Source organism: Melospiza georgiana, chromosome 6 (genome assembly GCF_028018845.1).
Source record: "Melospiza georgiana isolate bMelGeo1 chromosome 6, bMelGeo1.pri, whole genome shotgun sequence".
Taxonomy (NCBI): domain Eukaryota; kingdom Metazoa; phylum Chordata; class Aves; order Passeriformes; family Passerellidae; genus Melospiza; species Melospiza georgiana.
In genome coordinates this window covers 17,289,986-17,312,819 of record NC_080435.1, presented here as the reverse complement: position 1 = coordinate 17,312,819, position 22,834 = coordinate 17,289,986, and the positions used below count along the sequence as shown (strand labels likewise).

Below are 22,834 nucleotides of genomic sequence, written 5' to 3'. Positions count from 1 at the left end.
GGGTGCCCTTTACCTTCATCCTCTTCATCATCTTTCAGCAATGCTTCCCGGGAATACATCGTCCTCCGATGTCTTTCCAAAACAGGGTTTTCCTCAATAGTTGTTTCCTGAAAAAGGCACAGCTCATGTGTTTTTAATCAGAGAATTAATAAAAAAAAAAAATTGATACTTGTGATAAAACTCAGTGAAAAATACAAGTGGGAATCTCACAGCAGGCAGCTGTAAGTGATTGATTTTCCACCTCTGTATAAAACCAAAGGAGATAAATGAAATATCTAACATTCATTTCAGGTTGTCAATCCCAACCCTCCTGGAATCTTAACTTGGAAATTTATCCTGAATTAATAAGATCAAAGATTAATATCAGGTTCTTCTTGTGTTATAAGTATGAAAGACAAAATGTCTTCATCATTTAGGGAACTTGACACAGGCATATCTGCAAAACTCCCACCCAAGGCAATGAATAAATGCAGGCATATCTGTAAAACCAGCTGTCAATATCAGCAAAGCTTTTCCTAAAATGGCCATATTTATATTCCTCAGGTGGCAATATTTTGATAGGGCTTCCTATCAAGAATGAATTAGAACAGTATCAAGAAAATATGGCATGTCCAGATGAAGGAATTTATCTTGAGAGATAAATAATAACGGTAACACCAATACTCATTCATATTAAGTTAGACATCACACATAGTATGTCAATTCTTGTTAAACCTTTCAAACTAAGGTAAAAAAAAAAAAGGCAGCACAACATTTTCTTGCACACATTGATTGCCCTGCCCATCAAAAACCTTCTCCAGCTCCTGGTCTTGTCGATTCATTAATGTCTTCCAGTGTTCAAAGAGCTCAGTTTCTGATTTCTGAATGTCCTTGAGTGTTCCTTCTCTCTGGATGTTACCATCTTTCATTGCAATTATCTGAAAAGTCAGAAACACAAGCGCTGAGATAAATAGCCATGTATGTCTATTTATTTTAAAGCTATGTGTCTGTGCTTTGACAGGATTTTCTCTTTTCCTTAAATAAATCATATTTCCACAAACAAATCTGACTTCTAAAAAGACAGTGGCATTATCTATTGGCTCCATCCCCTTCATTCAAGATGCTGAAAACCCAGAAACTTCCTGCCCTCCATGTTTTCAGAAAAGGCTGCTTTTAAGAAAGAGGAATGGGATCCCTGTGAGCAGATCTCTTCCTAAATACAAGTCATTAGCAAGATAAGATTTTAGAGCTCTCTTACCTCCTAAAAGGAAAAAGCTTTTAGCAAGACACTGAGTGCAGGAGGTTTTGCCCTCATTCAGGCAATTAGATTTGAGCATGCTGGCTCCTTCTCTGATACCATGGACTGATAAGGAAGAGCTAGGCAATTTGAATCCCTAAAGCTTTAAAAGCAGAAAATAGTGGACACACTTTGGAAAAGAAAAATATCTGTGCAAGACAAAGACTGCAGGGAGCAGTTTCCAGTTTGTGTCAGTGTAACTACGTTACACACACAGGGGAACTACCACCAGCCTGGGTCTGACAGGGACAATTGGAAAACGAGACATGCAGACTGCAAACCTCCATCATTACAAAACAGTTAATGCACTATTTATTTTTCTCTCTCCCTGGAAACTCAGAAATTTCCACAGGCAGGGAGTGGGGAAATAAACTATTTCATTTATTGCTAAGAATTTACTTTCAATTATTGCTATGAATTTGCACCAGAGAGAAGGTAAAAATAAAGAAAACAAGGATTTTTTTGTGATCAATTTATTCAGGAGACCTACAACTGGGCTGGACCTTGAATTCTTCTGAGGGTTTTGTTGAAAAGATTTAGGGGGACCATGACAAACTTCAAACTATACTTTTATTTAAAATTTCTTAATAAAATAAATATTCCCTCTTCACTCCATTGGGTAAGTATTGCTAAGGATTATTGAAACATACAATTAGGGAAAAAACCTGAATTATTTGTAATAAATCTTTTTTATTATAAAGTTTATACAAATCCTTCCTGTGCTACTGTTTGAAACAGTGTATTTCATAAAAAAATCACACATCTGGAAGATAAGAAAAATAAAGCAATTTTCATACATCTCTTAAAACACTAAGATCTAGAAATGGGTCTTATATTCACAATGAAAATTAAAACAATTACACTGATGAACAGCCATAGCCTTTAAAAAAAATTGCAGATATATAAAAACAAAAAAGAAGTTAAGATGGACCTCGTAGGGAGGGGAAGAAGGCAAAAAATTCCTGTATCCCAAGAGACATTTCTTTGAAAACCAGGGCTGTGTTGAGAACAGTGCTAACTCTAAAGGTAAACAAACAACTGAGGGACAAGGTCACAGCCGAGACCATAAATAACAATTGCTGCCCACCAAACCCTGATCAGAACAAGATGAATGTCTATCTGCAACTTTATACCAAGCCAGCATGAAGCTCAGGAAGCAGCTGCAATATGATTATTTCTTGAGACCAGGAAACTGCTGCTATAGCCTGTGCAGGATGTGAAAGAGAGAAGTCCTGCTAGGAGGTATAACTGCAGTCTTCAATCACCATGGGCCAGGAGACCTGGGAGGGTGGAAAACTGCAGGAACTAGTGCAAGGCCAATGGGAACCAATGAATTAAAAAAGAAAGAATCCAAACCCTAAAAATTCCCTTTTCATCTTTTTGACATTTCCAATTACAAACTGGTATAGAAAGCATACCTCCGTTTTTTTTCCCCTTTAAAGTAGAAGATATAAAAAAGAAACCTAACAGAACAATCAAATACTACAAATTTCTTAACATCTTGCCCACACACAAAGGGAAAAGATGTTCTTAATATACTAGTATATACTCAATATGCTAGTACTAACCACAGGGAAACAATGGGTTTTTTCCTTATATTTCCACACTTCTCAATATCCATCTTGCATAAATGAACCTTTTCCTGTGATAACACAAATTCCTAGTAACATCCCAGCAGAGGCAAAGGTGTTACTCAAACATTTCACTGTTTTGAGATCAAAAAATCAGCCAAAATTTTCAATATAACAAATGGTTTGGGATATTCAATATATTTTAAATGTTACTGGCTTTCATAAGAGTATTAAGAAGCAGGTCTATGAAAATGCAACATATTTAGGTGTTCCAAGATGGGAATAACAAAATTATGGCTCCCCTAACTGGTTGATTTTCAAAAGATCTTTATTACATATCTTCTCACTGAACTATTACTTGGTGGAGAGATGAAGTGAAAGCACTGTTTGCAGCAAGACATGTTCCTGCCATGCTTTTTCTTCCACAGAAAAATTGAGAACAGGCTCCTTACCCAGTCAGCGTGGGGCAAGTACTGCAGCTTGTGGGTCACCAGCACAACCGTCCGCTTGTCCTCCCGCAGCATCTTCAGGATCCCCTCTTGCATGAGATGGTCACTCAGGTGGATATCCAGGGCAGAAAAAGGATCATCCTGTCATGAGGATAAGGGGGGTCAGCTTTTGGAGCCACAACTTGTGGGATCCAAGGAAACGAACAGGTTTTAATATCAGGAAAACCAGGTAGATCAACACAGACACACAAAGAGGCCATCAGATCAAAATTGTGAGGAAGAGTTTTCTTAATTTACAGAACGCCAAAACTTGAACTGTGTTTTTACAGAGAGCACTGAGTAACACCAGCTGTGTCAATTCTACAATTCTGTGGGGTTTTCTGGGACCTGCTCCTCTCTCCAGATGTGTTCATGGCCCACACAGCTGGAGAGCATGGCTTCTGTCAGGCTCCCAGTGTGGGTCTGTGGCAAATATTGCATTACTGCTCCACCAATAGGGAAAACGAGCATATTTCTGTTTCCCTTGAACATCACTGCCTCCAGTTATTGGCTTGTTTTTTGTTTGGTTTTTTTTCTTCATAAATCAATGCACTATTAACAAAGAATCACCAAAAGATATCATAAAAGAAGCAGTATTGATAATTTTTCTGACTCAGCTCAGATGTTTGATTTGAGATCTACATTATCTTATTAAATCAATCAATTATATGCAATTAATTTAGGCATAAATTAATCTCTACTATCTTTTGGGAAACTTGTCTACCTAATCCTATTTATATGGAATCACAAACCCTGTGATTTGATTTGATATTTCTGCTTGCAATAGTGATACTGGCTGTAGGATTTACTTAGTGTTACTATTTCATACTATAATATCACACTAAACCCAGGCTTCATTAGAAATCAAAAATATCTGAAATTAGAAGTAAGATAAATATGGTCACTTAGATTCACTTAGTTTATTAAACCAGAGCATCACAACATAAAGCACCTAGGAAGTGCTTTTGAAACACAATAACTTCATGATCCAGAATTTTCTCTCAAAACTATGTATGCAGTGTGCTCGCTGAGCAAGGATGTTGTGAGCTCTGCTGCTGCACTCTTCTGACCTGGCACAGATCTAAACATCAGCCACATGACATTTGTACTTGTGAGAGTGAAGCTTCACAGGTATTTCTTTACAAAACCAGCCTTAAAAGAACTGAATGTTTGCCAATACTAACATATAGGATTCCTGGTTATTTTCTAAATATTAATACTGGAAATGAAGTTTATTTGTAGGTGTTTTTCCATTGCCAAACCATAAGAGAACCTGCTGCTATTAGGAGGTTATTGAGTGTCCTTCACAGAAGGACAAAAAGGGCAAAACCAAGTTACAGACCAACAGTGGATTAGCCGATTTGCAGCACCTTACCCAACTGTTCTCTATTCTCCTGCACTCTGATCTTTACCTGGAAATGCCCTACAGTGAAGCAAGCACAGATTGATCAGCTTAATTACAGGGAAATGTCTAAAGAGCCTCCCTTTCTTTTAGGTATGACATCTAATGTGCTCAGCTTATCTAATCCTACATGATTTATGTCTCACTGTCATAACAGCTGGAGTCAAACCTTCTAGAAAAGCAAGCTCAAGAAGGAAGTCCTAAATTGAAAAGCCAGCAAGCTACTGCAAGTGAGTGCAGAGGATGCATTTGTTTTTCCACCTGTGAAGGTGTTAGAACCTGCTGTCTTTCCATAGCTGAAGCTGGGACAGGATATACAACAGGCAATTCAGGGTGCAAAACAGCTTAGATTGTTGCAGAAAGGAAACACCCCAGACATGAGGCAGCATTAATTTTAGGCCTGAGACAGCTTAGGAATTTCATGAATACAGTTGAAACTATTACATTTCCAAGACCCAAAAATAAAAGCAAGGGTCAAATTGAACTTTCAACATACTGAGAGGATAAGCATCAGCATTTTAATGTGCAATACCTACCTGTCTGTCTGCAGCATTTACAAAATGCTTCCTACCTGCAGGCTAGCTGACAAGAGATATAAAACACAGAGTGCACACTTGGCTCAGCTCAGTGAAACACAATGTTCAGCATGCGACCCATGAAATACTCTAAATGAAAAAGCAGCTCCTTCTTCTGCATGGAGCATAAACAGAAGGGCACTGCTCACCAGAAACACAACATTTGTCTGCTGGTAAAGTGCTCGTGCCACGCTGATCCGCTGGCGCTGCCCTCCAGACAGATTAATACCCTGGAGATAAGCAGGAGAGAAACAATCAGACAGTTAAAGAAAACATCAACTGAATATTCATATTCCCTATTCTAACTGAATTATCCATAGAAGACTTTTCTGGGCAGAGAAACATGAGAAATTTTTTCAATGTGTGGGCCTGTAATGTATCCTTGTGGTGTTTTAGGGGGCATTTTTGGGGTTCTTTTGTTTGTACCAGTGCCAGTATATGCTAGAGTAAATTGTTTACAAATCTCTGACTTCTGTTTCCATTCTCATCATTCCCTAATCTTCCCTGATATGATAAAGCTATTGATTAAACACCAGCCCTTCTGTAAATGAAAGGGCTCTAAAAATATATCCATGTATTGTTATTTATTTTTCTGTTACTTCTAAAGAAACCAAAAAATATCCTGTTAAGTCAGGATATCTGCAATAGCAGCTGCAGAATAGTCAAACATTCTGATAGCAGCACATTTAAATCACTGCACCTCACATAAATGACAGTGTTTCCATGTTCACTGAGCAATGAGCTTTCAGACTAATGACCCAAACATACACTTAACTAAAAGATTACCTTTGTTGCCAAATAACCTGTAAGATTTTAAGAACCAACAAAATAATAAACCCCCCTCTATATATCTAAACCAAAAATAGAAGCCTGTAGCTGTTTACTGACCCTCTCTCCAATCTGGGTTTGGTCTCCGTGAGGCAGAATGTCAATATCAGGCTGGAGGGAACAAGCATCAATTACTGCCTTGTACCTGTGGAAACAAAAAGGGCAACAAAATCCACACAGATACTGCTGGAGAAGCACATTTCCTACCTGCAGAGGAACAAAAATTAACCAGCTGGAAAAAATCACACAGTGGAAAACATATTTGTTAGCCACTAATTGTTCTAATGGGATCTCTTTCAATCACAGGCAAGTAAGTAATATTTCAGCTTAGAAAAAGCTGAGCTGAAATCTTATGTTAGCTTCCCAAATAAAAATGTTAAATAGTTAAACCTAGGAAAGACAAACATAAGTTCTTTCAAGGTATATTGCTATTTTTAGCAGTTGGTTTTCACACCTTTGTTTCTTGTTTCAATATCCAAGGACGACAGAAAAAAATGAGTCTAAGACGCAAATGCATAATCGACCACTTCTTTTAAGGGTGGGGAATGGAATACCAACAGCTGATTTCTAAGTATTTTACAATGTGTTGTGGGCATTTATACTGAATAAAAAGGCAGCCCACTAATTCTTTACACACAATATTCCCACTCCCAAACAGGTGATGTCCCTCCAGGAGAGGCAAACTAGTCAATCACATGAGAGAACACTGCATGCTAAACAAATACAATCCTTGGAAATGGAAACATTTGTACACCTGAGCTCAAGTGAGACAAACCCAGTCCTTTGTGTCACTCGGGAAAAGCGTGCTCTAAGGGGGAGGCTGTCATGTTCAGGCAGGTGAAGTAGGTTTGTTCCTGCAGGGAGATGGGGCCCCATGTGTGACCCACACGACCCCAATATTTATGGAAAAGGGGAGTAAAACACAACAGTGCTGGAACTTGTTACCTCTGTTTGTTAAAAGAGCTTTCAAATGTGATATTCTCTTCCACTGTGGCATTGAGCAGCCAAGGCTTCTGAGATGCATAAGCTACTGCACCTCTTTTCCTGGGGAAAAAACAAACACAAGAGTTCCCAGCTTACCAGTGAAATTGCTGCTTTTGGAAACCATTTTCTTGTAAATGAAGAAACGAGTAATTAGTCTTCAAAATGCTTTCCTTTCTTTCATTAGGCCAATCAATATCTTTTCCATCAAGGAAATACATAAGATGATAAATTTCCAACAGAATACTGGAATTGTTTACCCAACTGAATTTCACTTTGTTCCCTCTTCTACTGTGAGGTGGGATTTGGAGAGTCCAGCTCAATAAAGCTGCCTCTTGATCAGAGTGGATGGCAGGAGGAAAATTACCAAAGACTGAATCCCAGCTCTGTTTGGATAGATTAATAAAAAATTACATGTGTAGCAGATCACTAGTTAGGCAGCACATTTCAGGAGGGACATTCTAGAAAGATAAAGTGTTTGAAAAAGATCCAAACAGTCTGCACATGGACAAAGGCAATTCCCTCTGCCATTTCCTCCCCCCCCATTTTTAGAAGAGAACTAGAGTTGGAAAGTAAATGAGTAAGTCATTTCTGTGCCTCTAAAGGCAAGAAAAAAGAACACAGACAAAAAAATTTGCTAAATTTCCACCAGTGAAATGGCCCTCGTAATGTATCATCAGAAGGGACAATTTAGCAGGTACAGTCAACAGGATCTTACTCACTATGCATATATTATTTAGCAGAAATTATTATTATTAAAAAAGGAAAGTTCTGCCTGCTAGAGAATTTGTGCTTTTGTTGTCTGTGGTGCATTAAGGATCCCAGTAAGACAGAGCTGGGAGAAAGGCAACATCTTTTATCAGAGCAACTGATACTTTTGGAAAACTCATTGGCATATCATCCTTTCTACAGAAAAGGTAGATAGAGGGATCATACGCCTAAAAGCATATTTGTTTTCTTCCTAGCTCTATCAGTTAATCCAATAAAAAGATAGGACCTCTCACCCAAACGCGGCCTTTGTCTGCTAGACAGCCTAGATGGACCTGAAAGCAATTCAAACCATGACTTGACTAAGTACATTTTATTTCTCTTTATAAGTTAAGGTCACTTGCCCTGCTCTTTTTTTCATGCTTTTACCAAGCTTGTTTAGAAACCAAGATAGGATCCAATTTTTGTTAATGACCTCAAAGAACACACAATTCCACTATTCTGCTAACATGCTTCCAAGTTGAAATTTATGATGTTTCACTAGAATTTCATTATGCTTTATACATTTTCTTTACTGGAAAATGAAACAGAAATAGCTAAACAAAAGAAAAAAAAGACAGAAAATAGCCCCTAGGCAGCCCAGCCTGCAGCCCCAAAATCTAATTCAAAGAGCATTCAGGTCTGCCTCAAGAAAGCAGCACTTTTTCTATTTGTATGAAATTTTCATCCCAATAACTGAGAAAAAAACTGCTCTGAGCATTCCAAGATGAAGATATATTCCCTTCCTCTCCTTTTCATTGCTTGAAACTGTGACCATGCATCTCTTAATTCTAAATGTGATCAAAAAGTTACTGCTAATTTACTTTTTGAAAAACATCAGCAAAGCTGTGAAGAAAAAGCTTTTACAACTTTGGCAGAAAGTGTTCTTTGGTTGAGTGAAGATATGGGTCCTGCCAGTGTGATGCACTCCATGCTGAGAACCAGCACAATCTGGGAATATCACTCACATTTGGATTACATTCTGCTTTTAGGACATCAGTGAGAATTCATTACTGCAAGGAACTTGGCAACAGGCAACAAGCTTGCCAAAACTGACTGTGGACTGAGGATTTAGTAAATTCCTCTAAATTGATCCCAGTTGCAAACTGACACTAGGATGGCATATCAGGACTGATTATATTCTGACATAAACAAAAAGTCTGCAAATGCTTGCAAGCATCTTTCTTTCCATATGTATGGAATCTATTGCATGTCCACAGTGCTGCATACAGCAAAGAGAATCAAACAATTGTTACTGAAACTGTGAGCAACACATGGCTGAAAATCCAGAGAAGAAAATATTCTGCAATGGAGTGTGCAAGACTTGCTCTGAAAGTCTGCCTTGAATATCCATAAGGTTTCACAGTTTTAGGACTGGATGCAAACCAATGGTTTAGGAGACACAGGCCTTCAAGGCATCATTCTGTGGGTGGAAGTGATTGTTCCTGTCCCCAGACTGCATAAATAACCATGTGTTTCAGCAATGCAGTGTGTTTGTTTCCCCTCTGATAACACAACAGACTAACCATAGCCTCTTAATTATCACAGAGGTGCAGACACCAAATAGGGAAAACCTTCACTGAGCTCCCTGGAGACTATGAACTATGTCTAATATAGAATCAAGCCTGTTTACTAATTATGAATCAGGTTAATTAATCAAAAACAACACTGTGAAAAGGAACAACATTCACTTTACAGTGTGGGCGGCTGAGCACAGGAACAGATTGTCCAGAGAGGATGTGGAGTCTCCCTCAGTGGAGATACTCCAGAACCATCTGGATACAATCTTGTGCCATGTGCTCTGGGATGGCCCTGCTGGAGCAGATGACCCCTGAGGTCCCTTCAACCTTAATCTTTCAGTCATTCTGTTGTGAAGATTGTTTGCTTAAACTTATTAATCTATCTCTACTTTCACATTTCATTTTGTTAAGTGCAGGAGGTGCAGTAGATCTTCAAGATCAAACACAAATAGTTAAGGGACACATATGAATCTCAGTGCCTTAATAAACCTACAAATCTGAGATGTTGGCAATTTTTAAAAGAAAATAGATGCACTTAAAATGCAATGGAGTTAGGATTATGATGATGGAGGAAATAATATTTTGCAAAGCCTTTCCTGTGTGTTTTGGGATTGCTGACTTCAGTTTTGTTTTGATTATTTTGCACAATTCATTAACTTTTAGTACCAGTCAACTCAAATCCAAATGTTCTTCAGATATGAGAGAAATATGTACTGTTCTACATTATAACTGCACATGCAAAAACTATGCTTCTTGTATTTTCAGCTTGATGGGAAGTATTGCAGCATTCTGGTACTGCCAGTCCTGAGCATTCAGGAAGAAATCTTTCTGCCGTTATTAAACTTCAAGGGCTGCCTGTTTGTTTTTTGGTTTAGATCTTGCAGTAGCTGCATACAGAGACATCCTGTTTGTCTTTAAGGGGGAATATTCAACTCATTAAGTGCAGAGACCGCTGAACAATGTTCACCAAGTGACAGAACGGCTGAGTTTGGAATAGAACCTCTGGGGCTTCCCATTAGTTTTTAAAATGTTGTACCTGACTTCCATGTCAACAGGAGATTCTTTCTCTGGGCTGTAGAAAACAAACACACGAGTTTTTTGAAAAAAAAAAAATATTTCAGACAGTGCAAATAACACCACAAATATAACTATGCTATAATTAAAAAACAGCAAAATGATTGCATAACAGAAATAAAGCTCTTTTTATGCTAAAATTCTGGGCTATGTGATATTGACCTAAAAAGGGTAGAGTTAAAGCTTCGGTTTGGAAAAGTGCTAAACAACCTCATAGAAAGCCTCCAACACCTACAAGTAAATGCTCAAGACCTCAAAAGACTTTGACCCAAAATTTTCTTCTGAGAACACCAAAAAAGTTCTACAGGATTTTAGTGCAACAAAACCACCAAAGGTATTCTTACAGCACTTAAACAACCAAGATTCCCAGAACATATGACAATGTAGGTAATTTTTTCATCCAGTCTAATATTCTTTCCTACTTTTTAATACTCTTGCTATACTGTTGTGCATGTTATCTCACTCTTCTCCATCCATTTCCATACCAGTTTCAAACATGAGACTGATTCTGATCATGATTCTCTTGTATCTTAATGGGTTCAAATGTTTTTTCTTCAACTTGGCCCAGAAACGTCAGTCTCTGAACACAGAAAGGACTGTGAGATTTCTAAGTGTCCTTGACCATGAGCCTTAGACACGAGGTACATGAAAATTCCTCTTATACTCCCAGATGGGAGCAGCAGTTTTGCAGGACTCAGTCTGACAACCAGGCAACAAGTCTGAGAAATGAAGTATATGGGAGAGAAGAGGCTGGCAAATCCAAAGAAAAGGCAGGGGGATAGCTGGAGAATCACAGAACCAAGAACATATTTTGGTCAGTAAAAGCCACAGGATTTACCCTAAGTCAAGGTAAGGGAGGCCATATGACACTGCTAATTTCAACAACAAAGTTCTCACTGAGTCCAGCAGGAACAGGATCATCACTTTTACAAGGTTTACCATTCTGGAGGTTTGTGCCCCAAAGTTAGAAAGCTTTGTTCTTAGTTGATTTGGTAAATAGTCCCAAAATCCAAGCTGAGCTATGTTAATCAGGTAAAAATAATTTCTAAGCCAACAGATGGACTAATCTCTTACTCTCCACACTTCTCTGCATGTGCCTCAAGAATGGCAGGTGAGAAAACAAACTTATGACAGGATGTGAAAAAATGAAGAGAAGGATAATGGGGAGAATTTGCTTCAATAGATGAGACCTTTAAACACTTAATACAATTTTTTAAAGTGCAGCATAATCTGGTTCAGATCTTCAGAGAAAGATTTTCAAAGACATATCAGGATAGAATTTTCAAAATCTCCAAATGGGAATGCTTTCATTACAGAAATCCAACTCTTATTTGCATTAATTGCATAAGTGCTTTCAAAAATTGTATCCTGAGATAATGCAGTTAAAACTTTCACTGATTTTCAGAATTCTGACTCTATATCTTAAGATTTTAGAAACCTTTGGTTTTTTCTACTGCAATCAATTCAGAAGGAAAGCCAATAATGGCATCTAATACCATACCTGAAATCTTCCCCCGTCTCACTGTCAGAAGTGCAGCTGCATCACAAATAGAAAGCAAAGATTGTTTACTTAAGTGAGCACAAGCAATCTGCCCCAGAAAGAAAAACTATTAAATTCCACTTAGTGCACAGGCTGCAAACATTACTTATCACAGAGCTCCAGTGCAGCATCTGTTCCTTCTACACAAACTGACTTGATTTCATCAGGCAAAAAGATTTGGTGACCCTTTTTTACCTTATAAACATTAATTTGACTCAAATAAAATCACCTCCACCCTGTCCTGGAGGTGCTAGCAGAACTGAGAAGTCCTGCTGTGACAAGAATGATGTTCCATTATAAAAAGTTCATTCTCTGGGAAAACCAAATGATAATTTGTGATACTGGTTTTGGTGGGTTTTTTTTAACTGCATGTTTATAGCATATAATGGGTTACTGTGAACCCCAAACCCCACCTTCAGTTGCCACATACTGTGTCCTGTGCCAGCCCTATCCTTGGGGTGATGTGCTTGTGTTAATGTAGGCAGGTCCAAAGGACAGACAGGTTTTGGTTTTGTTATTTTTGAACGTACACAAAGATGTTCTGAGTTGTTTTGACAGGATGACTGGGCATACTTATTACTGATGCTAAATTCAGTTCCATTCAAAAGAGTGAAAAATCTGTGTGTCAAATGATATAAACAAAATCAAGGAGGAACCAAGTCTTTGATGCTTTAAACAGGACAATCTCATTAACTTTGAGTCAACACAATTTGCTTATAAATATACCAGAGAGAAAACTATACCTGAAGATTCAAAAGTTGGTGTGAGACACTTCCATAAAATTTACACACAATAAGCAATGACCATATCTAAATCAAATTACTGTACAATTTGTGAGCACCAGCCAGCCACCAGTACCTTTACTCCAAAGGTCTGTGTATTGAACAAAGCTTTTCCACAGTACACTCATACTCCACTGGTCTTTAGTGACCATGTGAACTCAGTGGTCCAGTCTCCAAAAACCCACAAGCCTGTTGCATGTCATTAACTAGAAACACATTCTTCACAGAAACTAGTGATAGGCTGAAATAGAAAATTCCTTTTCCAGCCCTTCCCTGCAGGACACAATGACCCTGAACCAATGGTAATCAATTCCCTGATCTCTGTTTCTGCTCTGTAGCGGGAAAACAATTATTCTCCATTTGGAGTTTTAGCTCAAATTTCTCAACCAACTTTTCCACACTTGTCCTATCCCTTCCTTCTCCCTTTTCCTGCATACTCTTGGCAATTAAGGATTCTGAAATGTCAAAGTAACATATGTTTGATAATGAGGTCTAGATTGAATTTGTAAAGGTACTTTAGATGTCTAATGATGCAAAGATGAGCCTACTGAGATTTTCATGCCTTCAGATTTTGATATCCCCCTTAGATAAAATTAAGTACTTGGATGTTTCTGAAAACTCCAGAAACCTGAATTGTAAAAAACCAATTACTTTGCAGGCATAAAAACAAGTTTAATTTTTTTCATTAGATTAAACCAGTCAACTCCACACTAAGATGAAAACCTACTGTTAACAACCTTAAATCTCTATTTTACTTCACATTATAAAGACTCAAGATTCACATGCAAGAATGTATGTCCTGTTTAAAACAAATTACATAATTATTTCTGAGCAACACATTTGTTTGAGCATCATTAGGTCAGTTTTCTGGTATTATTTACTCCAATAAGACTTGGGACTATTAAAAGAGAATTGGGACTATTAAAAGAGAGATACTGCCCAGAAGAAATTAGCATGGCATATACTATAATTATTTACTCAATAACAGGTCAAATCATTACCATTTACCACCTGCACAGAAGGTAAATAATGAGTCCTCTATTTTTGTTAAATCCCTAACCATATTTTAAAATATTTATACTGAGATGCTTTCAGGCTGTTCTGGACAGGAGGCATTAATCTGAGCTGACTCTTCTGGACACACACTGTAACACAACAAAAATATCACAAATGAGCCATGGTTCGCTTCTGATTATCTCCCTCCTAGCCCAGGAATAAACTACATTACTTTTTAAGGGTTTGAAAGAATTTTTGTAAGAAACAAGAAAAATGATATGCAGTTAATCGTGTTTAATTCATAAAGCATGGAGGCAGAGAGTGGGGAAATAACTTATCTATTAGATCAAGGGAAGGGCCAGGAACAGCATCCAGATTTCCTGAGCACTGAGTGACATGTCAGCAGGACACATCCTTCATCTTCATAGCTATGACCTTGGAGGAAGGGAAGGGGAAGGAAATTTGGATGAACTAATTCAGGTCTATTCTGTAACATGAATGACTGAAGCCAAGCATTCCCAAAGAAAGAGCTCTAACAAGGAACTTAAGTGATTTTGGTGACACTTTTCATTGCCTGAGCTGGGGCTACTAGCCCTGATGATTACTTGATAAGACTACTCTCCTTGAACCTGGGATAAGGTTGCATGTTCCCAGTCAGGCATTAGTATTTTCTTATCAAATTAAGGGAGCTTTCATCTGATAGCTTTACAACACAAGTGTGCAGCCCACACTGGCTGCATCCATCACTCTGAATAGACCAGTGCACATGGCAGCAGCTCTGAAAGATGAGACAACACCTAATCTGCCTCAGTGCAGCCAGCACTTACAGTGCTCAGATTGTTCAGCCACAAGTCCCTTTCTACATATCTGACAGATAGCACAGCAAATGTGATAACAACTGAATTGCACCTTGTGATACTTTGGCACATATAAAAGACATGAAAACCAGTTCTGACCTTTCCACTGTTGTGAAGAACATACTTCTAAACAAGTGCTATTTAAAAACACAGCAGAGTTTCTGATCAGAAACATCATGTCATCTGTTTTAGTTTAGCATCAGACATTCAAATTACACTTCTTAATCATGTTATGTCCTCTGCAAAAAATTACAGCCTTGCTGAAATGAAATTAGTTCACCTAATAAGGCTGCAGGGATTCTGTATGGTGCTTCACCACAGTCTGATTTTCTGCTTATGAAAGTATATTCTCATGGATAGATCACCACATTCTGGAACTTTGGCTGCGGTGCTTGTTTCCCTCACTAGCTGAAAGGGTCAGCTTCTTATATTTCATTTTCCCCACCTATAAAGTAGACAACCTTCCTTCCACAGATTATTGCTATTAAAGCACGTGCAATTCTCAGAAGTGTGACTGGCTTATACATGAAGGTTGGATATAAATCATATCTCTTGACAAACACTCAAGGAATTTAGAGAACCCTTCCACAAAATCGCTGCACTATCCATTGCATAACAACAACCCTCTGTCTATCAGAGTGTGTGGATTTGATTTATAGGTAGGCTGGTTTTCCCTCATTCCCAATCAATTGAAAATAAAATTAATTGTTTCTCCAGGTACTTCTGCAATTTGTTGAACCTTATCTACAAATTATTATAGCCCAAAAGGCAAAGTGCAGACTGTAGGAGTAGGAAGTCTGCTACTGTGAAATAAACAGGCCAAAAATGTTCACACACATTGATTAAACTGTATATTAGAGATGGCAGGAATTTACTGGAAACCATATACAGGAGCTGCAATACATTTTACCATCTGTCACCTTGCCTGAGGGTCAAGAGAAGAAGTCCCAACAGAAGCTGCTGGAGTTCAGAAAATTTTTTTTCCCTCCCTTCAAGGCCAATACCCAAGTCAGACATGAGAGGAATCTCTAAGTGGCTATCAGAGTCCAGGTGCTGTGTCCCCTTGGGGAAGGAGGGCAGGACATGGCTGACTCACTCCTGTCAGACCAGGCAGGATGCACGGGGATGACTCTGAGGTCACTGCCACTTGAAAGACACTCTTCAAATTGTCAGGCATTAGCCTGGTGCTGGGATGGAGCACACATCTGAGCCAGGCACTGCTCCTAGTGAGCCAGAACCGCTTCAGACCTCCATGCAAAGATACCAGCTCAGGCCTGAAAGTACAAACACCATTCTCTAGCTGCACAACACCTCAAGCTCATTAATTATAATTCCAAATTAGTTACAGTTTCACTCAGGTTATGTTGCTGGAGTGCAGAATGCCCAAGAATGGTTGTCCTTTCCTATGAATGGAATAGGCAACTTGTTTGACCCTGGCTGGGGATTCCTTCTGATCTTTTTATCTTGACCGTATATCTAGAAAATCCTTGACTCCACAAGTTCCCAGGAGAGATTTTGGGCTTTTTCTGCATTACCACTCTAGTCAAGCTGAATTTTAAAATTAAATTAGAATTTTACATTAAATGACCCTACCTAGTCCAGGATATGTTCCCAGAGATCTTCTGCATCTCACCAAGAACGGCCAGCAAGAGAGATGACTTACCACAGCCCACCTGTCCTACAATCATTGTTAGCTGGCCTGTGAGGGTAAAAGGTATACATAAGGTTATGATTTAGCAAATAACTATGGAAAAATATCTTATTCTGCTTATCTGATGTAATTTTGTACCTTGAGGGATTCGGATATCAATATTAGACAACGCTGGAGGACCTTCAGGTGTCCAAGTGAAAAATCCATTTGTGATCTATAACAACATGGAGAAATAAAATAAACAGAAACCCAGATTTAGAGCTCACTTTTCCCCCCCCAACATCAGAGACACTTCTTTTTTCATTACACTGAGCATGGGAACAGAGTTAGCCTTTGCCCATTGCAGGAAATGGATCTTCAAGTGACTGATTTTGTGAAGGACTGTACTTTGATGGGCAGAAACCTCTGAACTCAAGCGCTATTAGAAAATTATTGAGAATTCATAAGGACAAAAAAGTTGCCATTTAGAGTTTCTCTTGTTCTGTTGTCTGTAAGGTGGGTACATGTAATAGGTGAAATGATTATAATACAATTAAATTATATTCATGCCCAGTTTGCTCTCTGCAGAGCCCTGAATGTCACTTGAGACACAGTGCAGCTTTCACAGCAATTACACCCCCCAAATTCCAAGCAGACCTGCAGAACCTTTCATGAAATTAGATGTTGCTGCCCATTACAGAATTTTCCTTGGTATTTCTGACATGATTCTCAGATAATCTAGGTTTTAATAGACAGAGAAATAATTTCACTGAAAAAGACTGAAAACAGGAAACAAAGCCTGTTCAGACTTTAAATGGAGATTTCCATGGATACTAGGAGAAACAAGGGATGGGAGATAATTTTAAATTTATACAGGACCCTCTTCTCTCACTTCTTCAGAGCTACTAAAGCCTTCAAAGCCTTTCAGCTATGCAAGGTACAACAATTTTTCATCTAAGAAGCGTGGAAGGGGACACTTTTATCACACTCTTGAGAAAAGCTGATACTCCTATCTTGAGCAAAGCGAGCGTGGTGTTCCTCCCTCTGGATTACCAAAAGCAGCCAGAGGATCCTCTCTCTACTGATGTCCCTTCCTGGGCAATGAGCTACAGGCAGGCAGTACCTGCACAAATTCCCTGACCCAGGGCTGCTGGTGACAGTGGTGTCAGCAGATGGAGCCAAAAATTATCCCTGGGCCTGGCTTTCCCTTCAAGCCTTACAGAGGTTACTACACTGGCCTCTCCTTTGTGACACTGTTGCCACTCCAGGCAGTCTTTTGACCCAACATTGCCCCCAAAACCCTCTTTCAAATATTCCTCTTATTTTCCTGGAAGTCTGTTAAGAAGGATCCTGCACCGATTCAGCATGTATAAATAAAAGCCAGAAAGCATCACCAGTTGTCCTACTTAGTCCCATGAAACTGAATTATTCATCCTCTTTTGCTGGAAATGCAAATGTATTAGCAGGCTCCCTAAATAAACAGCTTCATCACTATAACAACCATCAGGATTTTTATTACTTCTGGCCATTTCCACAACAAATCAAGAGCATCAGTCTTCAAAGTGGGTAATTGTATTTTTTTTCTTCAGACAAGTTAGGTCTTTGGGAGTTAGTTTTTAATTTCATCTGGGGAAAGGCTACTAGGAATTCCAAAATAGGAAGGGAAGACCCATGATGACATTATTTCGGGAACATCTAGAACAAATTCTATTTTCTTCATCCTATTATTCTATACAAACCCTGGAACTGGAAGAAAGAGTCTAGCATACATAAAAGGTTGGGTCAGATGATCTTTTGAGGTTCCTTCCAACCTTGGCTGTTCTGGGTTAAAAATTTTGGATCTGAGAACAGGGCTAATGACTTAAACACTTGAAATAGCAAATGGCTGGGTGAAATCTAAAGGAACAATTGCAACTAATCACAACCTAGAGATTAGTAGTTAATTCTTAAAAAGGAAGACAGATACAAGAAAGGTGGAGGTTAATCTCTGACAAGTGCACAAGTGTCTAACAGTTCACATTAAATGCAGTGTCTTGAACTTTAAACTGCCATCAGAGTACAAAAGTGACTATTAGTGAGCTAATATAAGTGTTATTAGAGTGACCTTCATATCACCTTTACACAAAAATCATCTGCTTCTGTGATGTTAATGGGTCTTCTCATGTGAGAGCTGTAATTGTTCCAGTCCTCCCTGGCAGGCCTCTTGCGGTTCACAACCTTGAGTGGCTGTGCAAAATCAGAGAGACAGAAATAAGCACTAATTGGTGGCAGCATCAGCAAAACGTCCCAAACTCTAGCAACCATAGTGTGAATGATACAATTCAGGGTATTAAAATAGAAGTTTTGCAATTGCAAGAAATAATCAGTAGGAAATGGAGGAGTGAAAAATGTATTCTGGGTACAAACGACTGCAGCCACTTCACCAGCAATGAGACAGCTTTACTCACCACTGCTTGGTACTTGCTGTGATTATCTGCACTTCTGAGCTCTGAAGATTTATCATGCTCTTCTCCAATTTCTTCACTTGACAGGAATTCACTCAATTTCTGCACACTGAAAGGGAAAAAAATCCCACAATGACACCTCAACCTTGGAAGCAAAACTTTTGTTCAGTGCAATGTTTATTACAGAGCATCCCTTCTTGTACTTCAGCTGCTGTCTGCTGCAGTTTGTTTGTTCTTGTTTGGTAACAGGTGTATGAAAACATGCAATGGGAAGTTACTCAAGGAAGCTGTCAAAACCTGTCCTGTTGCCTATTAACAGTGATATTTTAACAGCTTGTGCACGTTCCTCAAGTCATGTCTCTTCTGACACCACCAGAGAGATCTCACACAAAAGTTTTTTCAGGCGTTTGATAGGACACAGAAGGGCTACAGCAGTGGCTTCTTTTGAAACCATTCACCCAATTTTAGTAATTTATGAATTTCATAGAATTTTAGTCATTTATGCTGATCAAGTTTGGCCCAGTCAGTCCTACTGAAGAGCCTTATAAAAGCTGTACACTGTGAGCGAAATTCAACCAGCTATGGTGAAATATGATGTGCATAAGGTAACTAGATAAAGGAATACACCACAACAGAATAGTGTTCAACAGATGAGATATAAAAGGAATCCTGACAACCAGCAACAAAGAAGAAGGCATAAAATTTTCACTAGCTGCTTTAAGATTTAATTAGCTAAGAGATAATGTGCCTTTATTAAGACATTTAACAGATCAGGGCATTAATTTTATCTCTGTACCTGACTTTATAAAATGTATTTCTAATCTACTCACAGAAACACCAAATGAAATTTGTGAAAGAATTGGATTGAATCATGAACTCAACATCAAAGGAGCTCAATTAGCTGGAAATAAGTCTTCAAAATTATAAAGTGCCAGAAGGTCTAAAAATAAATTTATGAACAAGAGCTGAAAAAAATTGATTTCAATGTCTAGCCAGAGGCTCACTGGGGAGAAAGAGGATAAACAATGCCACTGGAGCATTGTGATACGTGGTAATCTGTTAGGATGTCAATCTTGTAAAATAAGAATTCACCTGCCAAGATTTATTTTGCATTTCACTACCAGGGATTTCTTCTTTAGACAGAGACTTATTTTCTTCTAAGAACCTTATGAGATCCCCCATTGATGCCAAAACATTGCTGGATCCAGGCACTGCAGAACTGCCCGAGGCAGACTCCCTGCACAGCTACCACCTGCCCTGCAAGCAGAGATCAAAGCCACCCTGGGACTCCCTAGGAGAGAACTGGTTCTAGAGTTTTTCTGTCAACTTTACTGATTGCTAGTGGCAGCTGGGGACTGAGATCAGTGGATCTCTTAGTGGATTCAGTGGAGGGAATTTAGCTAGAGCAGGTACTACAATCTAAACAACAAAAAGAGGGAGAATAATTATTTGGGATGCGACAAGAGGAATAATAATTAATTCAGGATCAATTTTTGATCCCCTAATGGGAAGGTCTTTTATCTCAAAGAAAGTAATTAGAAGTCCCATTGCTAGTGACATTAATATCTATTTGCACAAAGTTCTGGAAAACAGGGCTAGGAATCTTACCCTTTTTGTTCACTGAATCAAATATTTAAAAGAAAATTTCAAATGTCTTTCAATGGACCAGATGATGGTTTATATGTTGCCTATATGGATTTGATATATAGCTGCACCTATGTTATCTGGATGAAAATTACACTGATATTTGAGAAATTTCTGTGAAGATAGAAGGAACAGACAGAGAAGTCCCCCATGTATCTACTCCAGGGCCTAGAAGGGCAGGAAGAGAAGACAGCAAACATTCTCAGACCATGCATATCCTAACAGAAGTATATTTCTATTAAGCCATGCAACAATTTGATTTTATTCTCTAGTTATGCATTCAGGTGTCTGTACTCTCTGCAAACCCCTACACAATGCTCTGCATAATTCTGGAATTACTCCTCCTGAGGCAATTATTGAAGAAACACAGTAGAGCTGTGAGAAAATATTGTCTTGGAGGCAACAGCTCTTACTTAGGATGCCAGACTGTTCTGAACACTTAAAGAATAGAAAAAGGACATTCTCTGAAGAGCTCTTGCTGACAGCACAATTTGAGTATTCCAATATCTCCAGAGGGGAACTTATTTTTAAGCCACAGAAAGGACATATTGATTAAAACACTGTTATTTGCACACCTCACTGGAAAGATGGTTTGATATTAAACCCAGTAAGAGACATAATACCACTCTTGCCACTTAACCTTTGCTGATTGAAAATGGTACACTGCACTCTTTGTCCCTGAAGACTCACATTGAACAAATGCATCCACTGGCTCCTCAGTTTTAGTTTTCAGTTGCAGAAACACTCCACACATTAAAAAAAAACCCAAAGCACCACTATACAAAGAGGTATCAGATTTGTCACCTTCCTAAAGACTTTGAACAGTTGCTCCTCTCAGAAGCAAACACCCAAGCTCATACCTTGGAACATTTTCAGGGGTCCTACATGGAACAGAAGCTTTAAATCTGTCAGTCTTACAGTGGTTCTGAGCAGGTCAATGCCCATCCATGGGGATGCTTTGCAATTGGGCAATGTGTAACAATTAAAGATACCGACAAGATTATTGATCAATATTGTTGTCCTTGATACATTGGGCATCAATCACTGCAGCCAACAGTAAGAGAGCAGGGTTTGTGGAGTGTCTGGGAAGCAGAGCCAGTAACACTCTCATTGTCGTTTACATGCAGGTTTCACTGCTGGATCATCTTCTGCACCACTTAGTCCCTTTCTGTCACTCCAGGAAAAGCTGTCTTTGCACACATGCTAAAATCAGTTAGACTATCACAGCCTAAAACAGTGAAATAAAAATTTGCCAAGTTTGGTCACCTTTGCCTGACCAGCTACTCACAAGTAGGAAGGTGTAACAGTAGGACACAGTTGCAGAAAGCAAAAAATAGCTATGTTCAATTAGTGCAACCTCAACTGTCTGCTTTTTAACATTTACTAAAGTATTTCAGCAACCACATCTTTTTACGGCTTGAAAATATCTGGCACATGCTTCCAAAATATTCCACTGAAGGGTGAGGCACTCTAGAGAGAGCAGCACCACCAGCACTATGGAGCAATGCACTCTGGAACACTACCTGGGTGACACACACAGCCAGCAGGGATGATGCCAGCTTTGTTACAGAGCTTGATTCTTGTCTGCACCACAAACAGCCTGCCAACAAGAAGATATCTCCAGAATAACCCATGAAGAACTCCCAGCTAGCAACAATTAATACTTGGCTGATCCTAATCACTCTCAAATTGTTCCTGTGGCATTAGCAGGCACAATTCATTTGCAAAGAAATCTTTAGACAAGCCAAAATAAATGCCTGCTGGTAATAGGCAGTGTCAGTGTGGGCTCCCAGGCACTTTGCTGGCTGTAATCTTTGCATGAAAATTTGCCATGGCTCAAGGGACTACCACAGTGGCTGCAAAACATTTCCTGCCAGCTGCTGATGCTCTCAGATTTCACACTTCTTAGGAGAGAGGACACAGCTGTGACTTTGCACTGTCAGGGAATTTTCAAACACTGAAGGCAATCTCAGCCTTGTGCTGCAGTCTCCCATCTCCAAAGCAACACAAAGGAAATTAAGCAAGAGGTGGTGGCCAATACCTGTCCCATAGCTTAAATAAGCTTGTCAGACAGCTTCATTGGAGGTCAAACTTGTCCTAATAAAGAAGGAAGTCCAAACTCTGTTTCCCCTATCAGTCAGGTAGAGTTACACTGCATATGAAAAAGCATTAGGAGGTTTTTACACTAATCTGTTGATACTAAAATTCCCAGTGAAATAGCAGTTCTACTGGTTGTTACTTGGTCAGCTTTTCAACACTTAAACCAATATGTTCATCAGAAAGTAAAAATTCATCAAGGCTGGATAAGACATTTAGTCATTAAGTTACTGTGACTCTTAGAAGTGATTTTTAAGGTTTTTAATTTGCCTGTTTCAGTCTAACTCAGTCCCAACAGGCAAAACCAAGAGATACAGGCTGAAACACATGTCCTTCTGTGATTACTGTTTACCCTTCTATGTGCTTGATGGAGGGGAAAAAA

At 38.9% G+C, this 22,834-nt stretch overlaps 1 protein-coding gene across 2 annotated transcripts in view; it reads right to left on the bottom strand.

Moving 5' to 3' along the window:
• The window catches only part of ABCC8 (ATP binding cassette subfamily C member 8), a 73,450-nt gene that overhangs the window by 20,054 nt on the left and 30,562 nt on the right, over positions 1–22,834 (bottom strand). For both annotated transcript variants that reach the window (XM_058026083.1, XM_058026084.1), the window contains exons 13-24: positions 18,715–18,820; positions 18,383–18,493; positions 16,427–16,502; positions 16,231–16,336; positions 11,964–11,999; positions 10,425–10,460; positions 7,086–7,184; positions 6,201–6,285; positions 5,462–5,542; positions 3,300–3,437; positions 792–917; positions 14–107 (exon numbers count right to left, since the gene is read on the bottom strand). In XM_058026083.1, coding sequence (XP_057882066.1) covers positions 14–107; positions 792–917; positions 3,300–3,437; positions 5,462–5,542; positions 6,201–6,285; positions 7,086–7,184; positions 10,425–10,460; positions 11,964–11,999; positions 16,231–16,336; positions 16,427–16,502; positions 18,383–18,493; positions 18,715–18,820 — 1,094 coding nt within the window. The remainder of the gene's footprint in view (positions 1–13; positions 108–791; positions 918–3,299; positions 3,438–5,461; positions 5,543–6,200; positions 6,286–7,085; positions 7,185–10,424; positions 10,461–11,963; positions 12,000–16,230; positions 16,337–16,426; positions 16,503–18,382; positions 18,494–18,714; positions 18,821–22,834) is intronic.